Below are 14649 nucleotides of genomic sequence, written 5' to 3'. Positions count from 1 at the left end.
AAAAAAAAAAAAAAAAAAATCAGACTACAGTTTTTCAATGATTTATCATGTTACAGATCAAATCCTAAAAAGCAGAAGATATAATTTCATTTTAAAAGGGAGTTAAAAATAAAAATCACCTATTTGACTTATTACAACTGTGTGAAGCAATATAAGGAAGATTTTCTTTCAACATCTCACAAAGGGAAGCAACGGAAAAATAATAAACTTTAAGTAGAATAACCCTGATATACTCACACTACATCACAGAGAAAAAGAAAAGATACATAAAGAGAAGATAATCCCTTGAAACACAACTGACCTTTTATCTGAGACCTGTCTTCCAAAGTCCAATTAGAGAACATAAATATGCTGCCAAGTCCAACAAAACAAGCTACATTACTTGAAAAATAGAACTATATTTATCTTCTCCTTGAAGCCTGAGAAGCGGTGAAAAGTAGAAACTATAAAATACATACATACACATAACTATACCCATAATTGATATCCTTAATCCAGAACTCTAAGCAGTGAATATTAAAATAATTAAAGTTAACAAAGGTAATCCCCGTAAGTGGAAAAGTGATCCCTAGGGAAGGAGAAAATGGAAAAGCAAAGAATCAGTGGCTGAGAAAACAGCTGTAGTTCCCTGGAGGAAGGGAATAAACCCTTTATCCTGCCTGTGTTCCTTGGGATATGCACCTACCTCATTTGTAAATGCACCATCCCTGGGGCAGTGGTGAGACCTCATGACTTTCCTCACCAATTAAAGGCTGGCAGTAACAGAGGAGCTGGCGGCAGTAAAAAACATCCACTCCTATCCCCCTGGGATGAGCAATTTATTGATTAAGAGCTTTACCTTCCACCACAGAACCACAGCTGTATCACTGAAACCTGTTTGGGGCACAAGCTGTAAATAATTAAATGTGACTGTCTTGGTTTGGAAAGACAGGTATCTGTCAGGGAAAACTGGAGTTTCTCTTGGAATGGAGAATGTATAAACTCTTTCTCTCTAAATTACTACAATTTTGTGAATAGGAGCTTTCAAGCAAAAATATGGGAATAGGAATAACGGTTGTTTACTAAGAATATTTAAAAAACCACAAATGCAGTAATACAAAAATAAAACCAAACAAGCAAACAAACAAAAGTCCTAGAAAACCCTGACAGAGTCAGTGATACTGACCTGACACCCTGTTGTCAGGGTGTTGGAAGCAGTCCAGATAAATCTTCCTGGAGTGACAGATGTTGTTCTGTCAAGTAGAGATGGTCCTGTAGAAAAAAGGGTCCAGTGCTGGTGAGATGGGTCCAGTCTTCCTCCAAGAATTCAGTGGAAAACCGGCTGATCTGGGCTCCCTGTGTCCCCATTTTTATCTGGGTAGGGAGTGGTTGGCTCCTCCCCACTGGGTGGAGCATCTCCCAGTGGGATGATGTAATGGGGCATGTAACTGGTGAGCCTTAATGGCCCATTAACAGCAGATAGAGACAAAGTCGATGAAAGAGATAAAAAACACTGCCCTGATGGTCTATTATCAGAAGGCATCCACCCTCTTCCCTGCCTAAAGTTACAAGAGATAAGGAACAATATCTCCCAAATGGTTTCAACAGATGAAAACAGAATACACATTTTTTTGGTTACATTTTTCAACCCAAGACAGACTCATTTATTGATAATCCAGGAGTGCCACCAGGGCTTTTTCCAATGCATAAAACAAAGAGCAGCAGAGTCTCCTATTGTCAAAGGAATGAGCAGTAATCAGGAGAAAAACATGTATCAGATGAAGGAGTATGGGAGAAAAAGGAAGTTTATCCTTAGTATAAGACTGAGTATAGTAATATCCAGATAACACTGGATCCCGGCCATGGGAGGGAACAAATAGAGACAGGCTGGCAATTCTTCTGTTTTGTGACCATTTTCAGACATATCCTTAAGGATGGCCTTTCGTCTCTGGCTGGAGCTAACCCTGCAAGATCTGGTCTTCAGCTATTGGACTGCCCCAAAGAAATTCCTCTTTGCTTGGCAACAACTCCTTCCTGGGGAGAGAAACAAGCAGCAGCTTCTGCAAAAGGCAGAGCCTTTCCCTTTCTTATTTGTCAGAAACCATCAACATTTCTTTATCTGTGAAGACAAGCATAAAAATTAGTAGAGAGGAAGACTAGGCCACATAAAAAGCCATTTCTGTTTGTCCTTCCTCCTGGTAATGGATCACAGAAAGGAAGGAGAACAGATTTGGGATAAGAGAAGGAAAATGTCCCCTTGGATGTGCAGCCCACAGCCTGCCCTCTGCTCCAGCTGTGGCTTTGGGGCAGGGCATGGGGAGAGCAAGGGCTCTCCAGAGCAGAATGCACAGAGGCTGCAGCCACCATTGCGGAGACAAGAGCCATTGATGGAAAAAGAGGGAACATAATAGAAGTCTGTCCTTTTGATAACAAAACTACAGCTCCACTTGTGGACGAGTCAGGAGTGAGGGGGTTTGAGCACACGTGGTGTAGAAGAGCTTCTTTCACATTTTTTGTGAGGTGGTTCAGACAACAAAAGAAACACAACCCAGAGGAAGAGCAAACCTGCTGAGCATTACACACCAGTGTCTTGCTTGACAAGATACAGAAGGAAACCTCCAAAAATCCAGCTTCATTTTGCCACAAAGTTGTAATTGGGAGTCAGTCAAATGAGAACAGGGAAAATAAAGCTATGGCTCTGAAAAGGAGGCAGAAGGGAGGAGGAAGTGAAATGCAATTGATGAAAGCACCACCTCCAGTTTCAAGCCATTAATGATACCCAGCTGTTTTTCACCACTGAGAATATTACTTTCCTCCCTCTGAAAGTTAAGCTAATGCATTCTATCAAACACGAAAGAATTTGAAGTGACTAATACCCACTCTTGTGCAGAGAGGTTTTGGCATGGTGTTTTCATCCTTCTTCCTAGTCCATCAGCAAAGCAGCAGAGAAAGCCATATTGAGTAGCTTTACACGATTAATGCAATTTGCTCACTGGCATTTTCATTAAAATCCTTTTGCCAAGATTTAATTTTAAAAGTTGGTGGTTTCCTTTTACACACTGAAATAAATTTCAATTAAAACTTTTGTAGTGCTTTAAGTCCACTTCCTTTACACAATTAATTTGATGAATTTGATAAACCTGAGCAATTGCAGTACTCTGGATTTTTAAATTGGCTTTATTTTTGTCAAAGACCCTGGCAGGTTTCTAAATGTCAGCTGTGCAAAGCTGATATGATGTGAATGGCTGATGGGAGCTGCCTGTGGCTGCCATCCTTCCTAAGGACTTGGTCTTTGATCAGACTACTCCTATCTGTTTAGATCCTGCTGGCACATTTGAGAATGACTGCCCTGAGCAAAAGAATCCTGGTGTGACCCCAGGTGAATTATTCAATCCTATTGCAAGCCCAGAGCCTTGCTGCCTTTGAGGGTCCAAAATAATTCCTCAGAGATCCTGAAGTCCTCCCAAAGTACCAGCTTGTGGTGCACACTGGGCACGAGTTTAGGGCCAGCTGCTGGTCCCACTGCTGTCTGTCTTATTTTGAGTCATTTAAACAGGATGGGCCCACAACAAAACAGTGAATGAAGAGAAGAGAAATGAATGAAGGTGAATGAATGAATGAAGGTGAATGAATGAATGAAGGAAGGTGAGTGAATGGGATCCAGGATGGTGCCAGGTTGTTTCCTGACAGATCCAGCCACAGGGTACTGACACAAAGCCAGTGGTGTTTGCCCACCTTCTGACAGTGGTGTTAAACACTCCTGAGTATCCATCCAACAAGGACCTACACAGGGACAGATGTAACCTCCCCACATCCTCTGCCCAAAAAGATGGCCCAGATTTAACTGGCAGCAGGAATCTGCTGGGGTATGTGATGCACGAGGGTAAGAGAGCAAGATTTAGTGTGCTGCCTGCACACGGCTGGCTTTGTGAATAAACAAAGGACTTCTGTTTGTCAAACTGCCAAGTGAGCGCCCTTAATTATAAGTGAATTGCGCTTTCTTGAGAAATTAACACAGTCAACAAGTGTCTTTTCTTAAATTATAAACAGATGGTACTTTTCAGCAAAGGCAAAATGTGATTAAGAAAGCTCCTCTGTTCAGAAAACACAATTTGTGCTTTAAACTTTTAATCAGTCAAAACTTCAAAGCAGAACTTACCATAACCATGTGGACATGTTTTGTTTTGTTTTGTTTATATTGCAGTTTATAAATTGCACAATTATTTACTATTTCAAGTCACTTGTGGCACTAACCGAATATTAACCCAGGTGGCACTAGCAAATGATGAAAATGTCAAAGAAGCAAAACAAATATAGGCTTGTTGAAAATGAACATAATAACATAATAAATATCTATGCAAATGACTTCTGTGTATGAAAGATGCACTGCTAAATGATAAACCCCACACATGGGGCCAGGAATGGAGTTACTTGGCTGATCAAACAGTATTTTCATATTTACAGTCAGGACCACATTTCTTTAACATCTGCTCTGGTAAGAAAATGACAGTGGAGACAAATCTATTTTTTGTTCTTTGGAATATTTCTACCATGTGGGACTCTACTCAAACTCAATGTAAGGACAAAGGGGACTGAGTAATCCATCAATCTTACCTGTGCACACACCCAAAATGAAGGGATTCTCTCACTGGGGGCTTTTGTAGACTCTCACCATTAATTCTTTTCTTGCACTATTTGGAAGTTTGCCTTCACTGAAGAAAGATGAGTTTTGAATAGACTCTATTTGTCCTTATTTGTTTAAATTTAGAAGTATTATGTGGCTTGCCCTATAAAATGAGCTGTTGAAATTGCTCTGGTAACTGCCTGGTTTAGTTCAGGCCCAAGATGCCAAGGGGAGCTCTGAAAAAGCATTTTCTAAATGCAGAGAAACAAGATAGCAGTAGAGCAATTTTGTTGTGCTGATACAGAGGTTTTAGATCAGTCCCCATCCCAATGCCCACACAGCCAGTGAGAGCACAGCAGTGCCATTTTGTGTGGGGTGTGCAGGCACCACATCAGCAACCCAGCAGAGCATCCTTCTGGCCATGGGCAGCACTGCTCTGCTGGCCAGGGGCTGCTGTGTGGGCCTGGCTTCAGCTCTGAGCCTGGGAAAGAGAGGCAGTGTTTGAATTTATACAAATGCAATGCATCAAACACTTATTTTTTGCTCCCAAATGCTGTTTTCCAGAAGCAGTACTCTGTTCTTGACATGATGTAAGCCAGACCTGTCAGAAATCCATGACATACTACCCTGAATCCCAACAAACCCTCAATGTGTGCACTTTGGCAGAACTCTTGTTTAGCTCATCCCTCTGTAGACTGTTTCTGTTGGGCTGGAGTTACACGGCCATCCAGCAAGAGAAGGGATACATGATAAAGGTGGGAAAAGGAGGATATAGTCTGAAAATGTGCTTTGAAAGTAGGGTCTTACCTGGCCTCTCTGTGTGATTCCATGTGGCCAAAGACATTATGTCAATACAGGAGCAGGGTGAGGGGACAGGTGGAGAAACTGCAGCTTCTTGTTCCTGCTCTGAAACAGGAATGCTTTTACTGACACCATGTCCAAACAGAGTGATGGAATAGATAAGCAAACCCAAAATAATAAACCAACAACTGCTAGCAGCCTTCTGAACATGCCTGTGTTGTATACAGTGCCAGAAGAGAAGGAGACAGAGGCACCTGGGAGGTGTGTCTGCAAGGCTTGTGGCTCAGTGTAATTTCAGTCCCATGTCCTATGCTTCACAAAACCTCTAACTTCCAAATAAAAGAGAAACAAGGCATCCACAGATCTTACATCCATTCTCTTCATTATGGAACATCAATCATTTCAAGGTCTAGGCAGTGTCCAAAATGAAATACTCATTGAGAGAAAGAAATTACTAATTATACCTTAATGGATATGGACCACGAGGTCTGTGTGTAACCTTGGTACTGGAACTTCTTGACTTTTAGGTGAAAATTCATAACATGAACAATCTTAAGGGGATATCTGTAAACAAGAATTACCACACCACTTATTTTTTTAAATTTTATTATGAAAGACCTCACTGTCTTTCCTCCTAAGTGATCAGTACCACATGTTTAGTGCAAACTAGTTTGGCAGTACTGATCCACAGTCTGTAAGTGAGCTGCTTGCATGCTGATGTTATCTTTGTTTCTATTGTAAGGTAGAACAGCTGTGACTCATGTTTCTGCATAAATATTTAAATTGTGATTTCAACATTTTCGTTTTGACAATACCGTGCCAAATGCTGCTCTGATAGTTTCAACAGATTTTGAAAAGCAAGTGGGAATAACTGATTGGCTCTCTTTAATTAAGCTATAATGAAGTCTTCCAACAATTTCAGATACATCAAGGATATTCTGTAAACCAGTGTTATCCTACTGTTATGACCTTTAACCATTCTGTTTCTTGTTATATTGATCTACTATTGTGTTATACTGTGTTCTGAACTGCGAAAATTCAAGTGTGTTTTTTCTACCTTTCCTAAGTGCTTACCTCACACACTGAGTAATAAAACCCTACCTGCATATTCCAATATACAGCGTAGCTCAATTGCACATCAAGTGTGACTCAGTATTTCATATCCTCATGAATAAGCAAATAACCCATTTCAAGATTAGCAAATAAAATCTTTCAGCACAATTATGTTTCATTTAATTTAATCATTAATTATATTAACATGAATTGTGCTTAGCATTGCTCAACATTACTTAACACTTCAAAGTTTGACAAACCCTGCCGTGTGTGCACTTGTTTGTAGGTGTGATATCAAAAGTCAAACAAGAAGTCTGGTAAGAGTCAAAGCAATGATGGCATGGTCCAAAATGTGTCGCTGGGTATGGCAGCCCCTGACTTGGGCTGGAAGTTCATCAGTGAGCTGAAATACAAAGCAAGACGAGGTGCAATTTGTTTTCTTTAAGGTTTATGTATTGGAGTCACAGGACAGAGGCATCAAGTTGCACTTGAAGAGGTCTGCACCTTTTGGAGGATTAAAGTCCACATAAAAATTGCTTGTGTTGGTGATACACACCTATTTCCTGGTGGAGAGACTTAAAAATACATGAAGTTTAGCTGAGAACAATATTACAGTTATCATCTTGTATTTTGCTTCACAGTGACAACATGATTCTTGCATGTTCCAGATTCCCTCCTTTTCCTCTTTTTCCTTAAAAAGAAAACCCAAAATAGAGAATATCTGATGCCTCCAGCATTTCTACTGTGAGATCTCTTAAAGCATTTTATTCTGTTAAAGCATTTTCTTCTGCTGAAGAGTAATTTCTTCAGAATTGTACAACTGAAGAATAAATTGCCCTTGAGAAATCAAGGTTGACAAGCTGCACTGGTACATTCATTTCTCGAAAATGCTGTCCACAGAACACTTGGAGTTAGATTCTAGTTATAACCTGATACAGATTGAAGCAGTTTACATGGTTTTTCAAGTAATGTTCTTTCATACTGGGGCAGCACTCGGCTTTAGTGTTTTGGAAGAAAATGATTTTAATACTGAAATATCATGCAGGGAAGGGAATTAATATTTGTGTTATGTCTCCTCTCAACTGACTCCTGGAGTTGAAGAGCAAGTAGTAATAACAAAGGGATTTCTGTGCTCATAAAAGCTGAAGGCAAAGAGTTCAGGCATCTGTATCAAACAACAAGCTCTCTGGCAAATTTTTAGCAATGGCTCCACCTGCAAGACAACCTATGCAAGAAGGAGGGATAGGACTGAAAGTTTAGCAAAATAAGTAGTGCTAAGAAGTGCTACACCCCCAACTCCTGAAGCTCTTTAGGAAGTAGCAAAGCAAATGTGAGTGCTGGTGAGCACGCAAACTCATCCTCTTGCCAAAACAAACAGAATACAACTGCAACTGGCTTCAGTGGTGGGAGGGAAAACGCTTGTTCTAGACAGTGACCACAGATGGCCAGTGCCACCCTGTCTGTTTTCTAGTTGCACAGGACCTAGGAACTGTGTCAGGTGATCAGGAAGAGCTGCTGGATCCTCAGGTCCTGAGGCACCACATCCCTGCAGAACTGAAAAGGAACAGTGAGGGAGATCCTTCCAGCTGAAATGGATGTACTTGGAAGGACAGTCAGAGAAGGAACTCCTAGACCAGCAGTCCACAGATCTGAAGAAAAAAAAACACTATAGAAAAAGAAAAATTACTCCCAAACGGATATCTTCCCATTACAAAAGCTTAAGGAACTAATACTTTTAGGTTTTGCTAACTGCAATTTAACTGCGATGTCTTTGGAAATGCATTATTGCCTTCTGGGCTCCTTTGAACCACCTGGTGGTGAAATTCCCTATGAAAAATAGGGTGTTATATTAAAGCAATCAGAAATCTAACAAAGAGTAATTTTATTTAAACTCCCACTGCAACTGCAGAAGAGAATGTCTCTCAGGACTAAACCAAGCAAGATAACCAGCCCACACACTCAGGCTGACTCTTCCAAAGCAAATACATACACAGGGTAACACAGTAAGATTGCCAGCTGAAGGATGTTGAAATACAGCAGTGAGTGACAGCTGGTTCATACAAACTGGACTGGTTTTATCCAAACAAACCAGCATGGACTTTCCCCTAGCCTTTGTTCTGAGCTGGCTCAAGCCTTCAGCCCGTGCTGGGGTTGAGCTGTGGCTGATCTATCCAGCCCCACAGATGGGCCAAGGCAGGAGGGCACCTCTGTCTGGGCACCTCTGCCTCTGCTCACAGCAGTGTCAGTGAGATCAGGGCCGTGTCCCATCAGGTTTGGAGTATCTTGGGTGAAGATCCCTCTTTCTGAGCAACCTGCTCCCTTGTGACCACCCTCAGAGTAAAATATTGTTTCCTTTTGTTTGAATGAGATTTCCTGTGCTCATTAGTGTCCTTTGTCTCTTGTTCTGTAACTGGGAACCACTGGGAAGGGTGTGGCTTTTAGTTCTTGTTTGTTAGGAATTTATATCTGAGCTCTCTCCAAGTCAAATATGCCCTGGTGTCTCAGCTTCTCACCCGTGACAAAAACTCTAACCCTTCATCCATCCTTGTGGCCTGTCACAGGTCTCCTTCTGTTCTGTCTGTGTCTCTCTCATCCTGGCAATCCCAGGGCAGGATGCAGCACTCCAGGCATCACAGAACCATGGACTGCTTTGGGCTGGAAGGGATATTAAAGATGATGTAGTTCCAGCTGCTCTGCCATGGGGAAGGGACATTTCCCCCCAGACCAGGTTGCTCAAAGCCCTATTCGACCTGGCACTGAACATTTCTGGGGAGGGGCATCCACAGCCTCTGTGGGCAGCAGCAGCAGCTGTGTCTGAGCAGGGCTGAGTGAGGGATCACCTCCCTGACCTGCTGCTGACGCTCGGCCTGACCCAGCCCGAGGTGCTGTTTGCCTTCTCTGTTCAATTGCTGGAAATGGGTTCAGCTTGTGTCCACCAGGAAGCTCCTGGCCTGTCCCTCCTGGCGTGGCACTTGGCACTTCTCCTTGCAGAGCTCCCTCAGGTCCTGCCAGCCCATTCCTCCAGCAGGCAGAGATCCCTCAGGACAGCACTGAGCCCTCTGGACAAATCATTCCAGCAATGCTCCTGTGCCACTTCCCAGCTTTGAAGGGCTGCTACTCATTTGCCCATCTTCATCTCCACGATTGATGAGTACTCCCTCCATAAATTCCAGTAATTTCTATATCATACATACAGTAACTAGAAAAACATAAATGTACATACAGCAATCATACTGGGCCCAGCTACAGCGCATGATGGGACAGCGTTCCAATAGCTGATACAGATCTAGGGCTCCTTAGATGGAAAGATTAGAGCTTGGATGCTGACGTGGATTTTAAGAAGCTTGCTTACACTGCACAGAGTTCCAGTAACAGACATTGTATGAGCTTTCACTGAAAAAAAATGTTTAGAAGCTTCTGAAAATAATTAAATTAATAAAATTCTAATCTCATAATATTCCAGCTTGATGAGTCAGGAAATTTGAGTATGCTGTTGTGCAGGGCAGCTAAGGGCAAGGTTGCAATTCTGCCGTGTGAAAGGAAGACCCTGGAGCCTCCTGAGCAGAGAGAGAAGGCTGATTCTGGGTGATAAGGTGTTACCTCAGGTTTGTGTGCTGATGTGAAATTTAAATGTATTTTTGTTTCCAGGGTGTGTGTCAGTGTCTGCATTGTGTTTGTTTCTGACACACACAACTGATTTCCATATAGGAGACCAAGGATTTGTAAAGACTAAGGATTTGTAAAGGCTACAAATGAAGGCCACATCCTTGGATAATCACGGAGCACTGGATGTGTACAAGGCAGCTGGAAGACATAAAGAGACACAATAAAGATTCAGCAGGTGCATTTTTTAAATGTACCCATCAGATATACCCTATGCTCCTTTCTTAAAATAACAGAAGCACCTTCTGCTCCCAGCCCCAGCAATGTTTGCTATTTCATGAACATTTCTCCCCACTGCTCACAAAGGTTTTTGAATCTGTAGCAGTTGCCAGACTCTGGTATAAGTCCAAAGACTCTTTGGTGTATTGGCCCCACCTCACCTTTGCATCAGACCTGTCCTATGGCCATGTTCCTTCCTGTTTTCCTTGTGTTTTCCTGCTTTTTCCTGACCATGGAGCGACTTGAGGAAATGTGATTTCTAACCCAGTCTTTGAGCCCTTGCGTCACTGAAGCAGCATGCAGAACTGCAGGTATTTCACCTGTACATCTGAGCAACTTAAAGCACATCTCAGAGAGGCTGCTTTACTGCTTTATATATATATGTGTATATTTATATACACATCAATGTATACTCACGCCTCATGTGGAAATATCAGTAACAATGTATCTGAAAGATGACGTGCAAGGATACACTGACACCTTACATCAATTCATTGATGGTACTTTAATACCAAGTTAATGCATTTCTCAATTAAGAATTTATAAACTGGTAATTCATAAAAAAAATTAAATCACAGCTTCACAAAAAGCTAACTTTAACAGTTTGTCCCCTCCCCGCCAACAAGCAGTTTACAATATATTTCAACTATGTTGGTAGAAAGTTAACAGTGATGTGAAACTCTTAAAAAACATTTGCAACAGCAATTGAAAATAAAATAATGATTCTTACTCAGTGAAAAATTAATAGGAATTGTGTTTCCCAGTAAAAGGTAAGTCAGAAAAGCAGCAAAAATTCCCTCTCCTACTTGTTAGGTACAAGCTTTTCCCCTGCCACATTTCTCACGGGCAGAGGCAACACTTCAGCATCGTTCGTTCCCAGGTTCAGCACTTCAGTGGTTTTGGCAAGACTCAGAGGTCATATTCAGAAGTCCAGAGTTCGAGGTGTGTGCTGCCCCTGCTTCCTGTGCTCCAGAGGATGCTCCACTCCTCTTCCTCGGGGTACAGTGGGATCAGAAACAGCTCAGAGTAAAGGTAAGGAGTATGAAATTTTTTCTGTGGGATCATATTCTTTTTTCACTCTTCACCTCTCCAAAACAAACTGGAAACACCAGAAATTTTGGCTGTCACACTTCACATGTGAGTATTTACAGGAGAGACAGGATCTAAATGATGCTGTTATATATTTTCTCTTGTGTACAAACTCCCTTCTCTCTGCTGAAGTTATACATGCACCACAGGACGAAAAATGTTCCTTCTCTATCTTCTAAGTTAAAAGTCACATTTTCAAAAGTCATTGCACTTGACAATAAAAAGGCAATTAATATGCATTTGATATTAAATATATTGTACAGACCTGAACTTCTGTGCAATTCATTGCTTCAAACATATATTACATCCTTTTAAAAACTAAGTCTCTAATCAAAGAAAAACTTTGTTAAAGACAAAAATCTTTAAGAACAAATGCACACAAAAAACCTCTCCCTTTAACTCCTAGTGCATTTAAACACATCTTTGAAATTCTCTGTGTTCCCACATTTAACCTTGCTGCCATTCCATACTGATCTAACATCACTACACAAGAACATCTTTTCCTTGACCTAACCAATAAGGCTGGCATTTGGGATGGTTGTTGGTACAAACAGGAAAACTGAAGATAATTATTTCACTCCTTTCATGTGGAAAACAAAAGATTTCAAAGTGGATGTGATTCAGTTTGTCACCATTGTCTGTAAATGCCAGCGGCCCATTTCAGGTGCCAGTACTTATTCTACCGAGCCAGGGTTTTGGATTGTCCCAGCATATTTTGCAACAACTTGCAGTTAAAACTATGGACATGGAAACTGAAAGGGAGTTCTTGGTCCCTGAGATATACTAAATGAAATCAAGAACTAAAGCACTGATATTTAGTTTGGAGTGGACCCTCTTTAATGAAAACTAAGTTAGCTTCAACTTTCTAAAGTTTAACAAATAGTCACTTAAGCAGGATGACAGGACATATGCAGTACTGGTCAAGAAAAGTGCACCCTACAGAGTAGTTTGAAGAGTTATCAGTTGCTGAGGACCAAGCTGCTGTCCTGTCAATAGCATTGAACTTGTCTTTCCAAGCTAGCACAAAGCCACAAGATGAAACATGGCCTTAACCAAAACATTATTTTCTCTCATGTCCTTAAAGCTACAACTACAGGACTTAGTGTCATAAATACTTATCATGGGCCAAGTGACCACACGTGCCAGAGCCAAACCCAACTTCTTAACCTTGCAACTGAGTGTGGGCCATAGGTCTGCGGACCAGAGCAGCAAACTCCCCATTGCCAAACCAGTGGCAATATGTGCTATGGTAATCCATCTTGGGCTAGTGTTTACAAGGTTTGTACCATGGAAGGCGTTTCAGACCAGTGGCAACTACAATAAAACATCTTTGGCAACCATTGGTGTATGAAAAGTAATTCACAGCAGCTGGAAGAATTGTAAGGTGTTTATAAAGTTCCATAGTGCATCATTAACTTTCTGAAGTGTGTTGCGTGAAGTACCAAACTCCTGAAAAGAACAGCTAAACATCTGCCATCATTACCTCAGAGATTGCAAGGTTTTTTCATACCACTTTCTCAGACAAAGCTAGGGCTTGTGAAATTTTAGAGGATGATGTGAGATAGTTCACACAAAGGCTTCCAGTGCATTTGGAGTTGATTTGGGTAAGGGAACAGAGTAATGAAGGGCTGAAGACTGAATTTCCAGTGCACCACCGGGAAGTTACGCAGGGACAGGTGACAGATGGATTCATGAATAGATTGAACCACAAAAGTAGCATAATCACGTTGGTGGTGGAATCTCTTCAGACAACAAAACAAACCGAAACAAAAAATCAGCTGCATCCAGTGAGTCCACTAAGTAGGTTCATTTACCTTAAATAAAAAATGTGTGCATTAGAAATACAGAACTTACTCTAAAACATTAGTAACACTTTATAACACAGAGGAATTCAGTAAAACAAACTTTTGTTTTGAACTATTGCAACTATAAATTAGGTATATCTTGTGACACCAGATAAGCCAGCTCTTAAGTGTGTGGGATGTGCACAGTAGGGGAGCAGAGACCACACTACTAAGATGGGTAAATTTTTAATAAGCAGAAGAATTGAAAGAAGCTAATTTAAGCTTATTTTTTCTAAATATGAGCTCAACTTTCAGAAATTTGGAAAATATTTTTGCAACTATCTTGCAGAACTGCACAGCAATCCCAGTATATAAATTAGTATGCAATTTGGCAGTAACAATCACAACACAAGAAACTAAAAAGGAAGAACAGAATCTTAAAAAAAAACCCTCACAGGGTATTTAAGCAGGGAGAATGTAGTTTTGTTATCAGCACTGTCTCATTCTGTGAGAATAAAGTCAAAGAACTTTAGACCCCAGATGCTACATAAGACCCATAAATAGCCAATCCTCACTATACCTCACTTGAGAGATGCCAATTTAAGCCCAATAAGGCATTTATTTAAATTTGAGTCTAATAAAATACTGAATCATTTTCGTGGTGTAACTCCTACCCACACCCTGCAAAAAAACCCAAAAAGTACAGCTATGGAATATATTGAAATCTCTCTGATGTCCACTTCCAAAACAAATGTGAAAAACTTTAAAAAATCTTAGTGTAAGGACTCCAGTTACACAGCTTGCCTCAGTAATGAAATAATACCATCCATTTCTCTCCAGGAGAGAAGAATGAAGATCATAAAATAAGATACAAGTAATTGGCCTGATTTTGATAAAATTATGAAATTATATAATTAAATAGATTATTGTCCAGTCATCAGGTGCCACATGAAAAGGCAGCTTAGCAGTTCTGTAAATGGGGTTTTGCTATGCTAGTGTTCTCTATTCTGGCACAGCAGATTTTTCCTTCACATTTCAGTATCTGTAAAGTCATGGCCTTGCCCTAGAGAGATGTGCTCAACATCAGCACTGTTGCTATGCAAGACTTACTGCTGTTTCAGCACATGAAGGATGAATTCAATCCTCCCTAAATTCAAACCTCAAACCTACTACTCTGCTGACTGCATCAGTTACAGTGTTTCACTAAAAGATAAAATGTAACAAATTAATTAAACAGAGTTTCTGTGCTCAATTAAAAAGAAAGCCTGGTCGGCAAGTTCCAGTTTTTAAAAACAAAAGGATATTTACCAGAGCAAGTGTCTAAGGGGGAAGCAGCCATGCTCCAACAGACAATGCAAACTCTGTATCTCGTGTTCTACACTAATCTACAGTTGGGCAAAACTACAACCAGTATGGAACATCACTGTTGCTGTTCCT

At 40.9% G+C, this 14649-nt stretch overlaps 1 protein-coding gene across 2 annotated transcripts in view; it reads right to left on the bottom strand.

Moving 5' to 3' along the window:
• Positions 1 to 10825: 10825 nt before the first annotated feature.
• The window catches only part of GK (glycerol kinase), a 34738-nt gene continuing 30914 nt past the window's right edge, over positions 10826 to 14649 (bottom strand). For both annotated transcript variants that reach the window (XM_063392989.1, XM_063392990.1), the window contains one exon: positions 10826 to 13242. In XM_063392989.1, the coding sequence (XP_063249059.1) occupies positions 13239 to 13242 (4 nt within the window). In that variant the 3' untranslated portion in view covers positions 10826 to 13238. The remainder of the gene's footprint in view (positions 13243 to 14649) is intronic.

The sequence above is a fragment of the Prinia subflava genome, chromosome 3, assembly GCF_021018805.1.
Source record: "Prinia subflava isolate CZ2003 ecotype Zambia chromosome 3, Cam_Psub_1.2, whole genome shotgun sequence".
Taxonomy (NCBI): Eukaryota; Metazoa; Chordata; class Aves; order Passeriformes; family Cisticolidae; genus Prinia; species Prinia subflava.
This window is presented reverse-complemented; position numbering and strand designations above follow the sequence as displayed.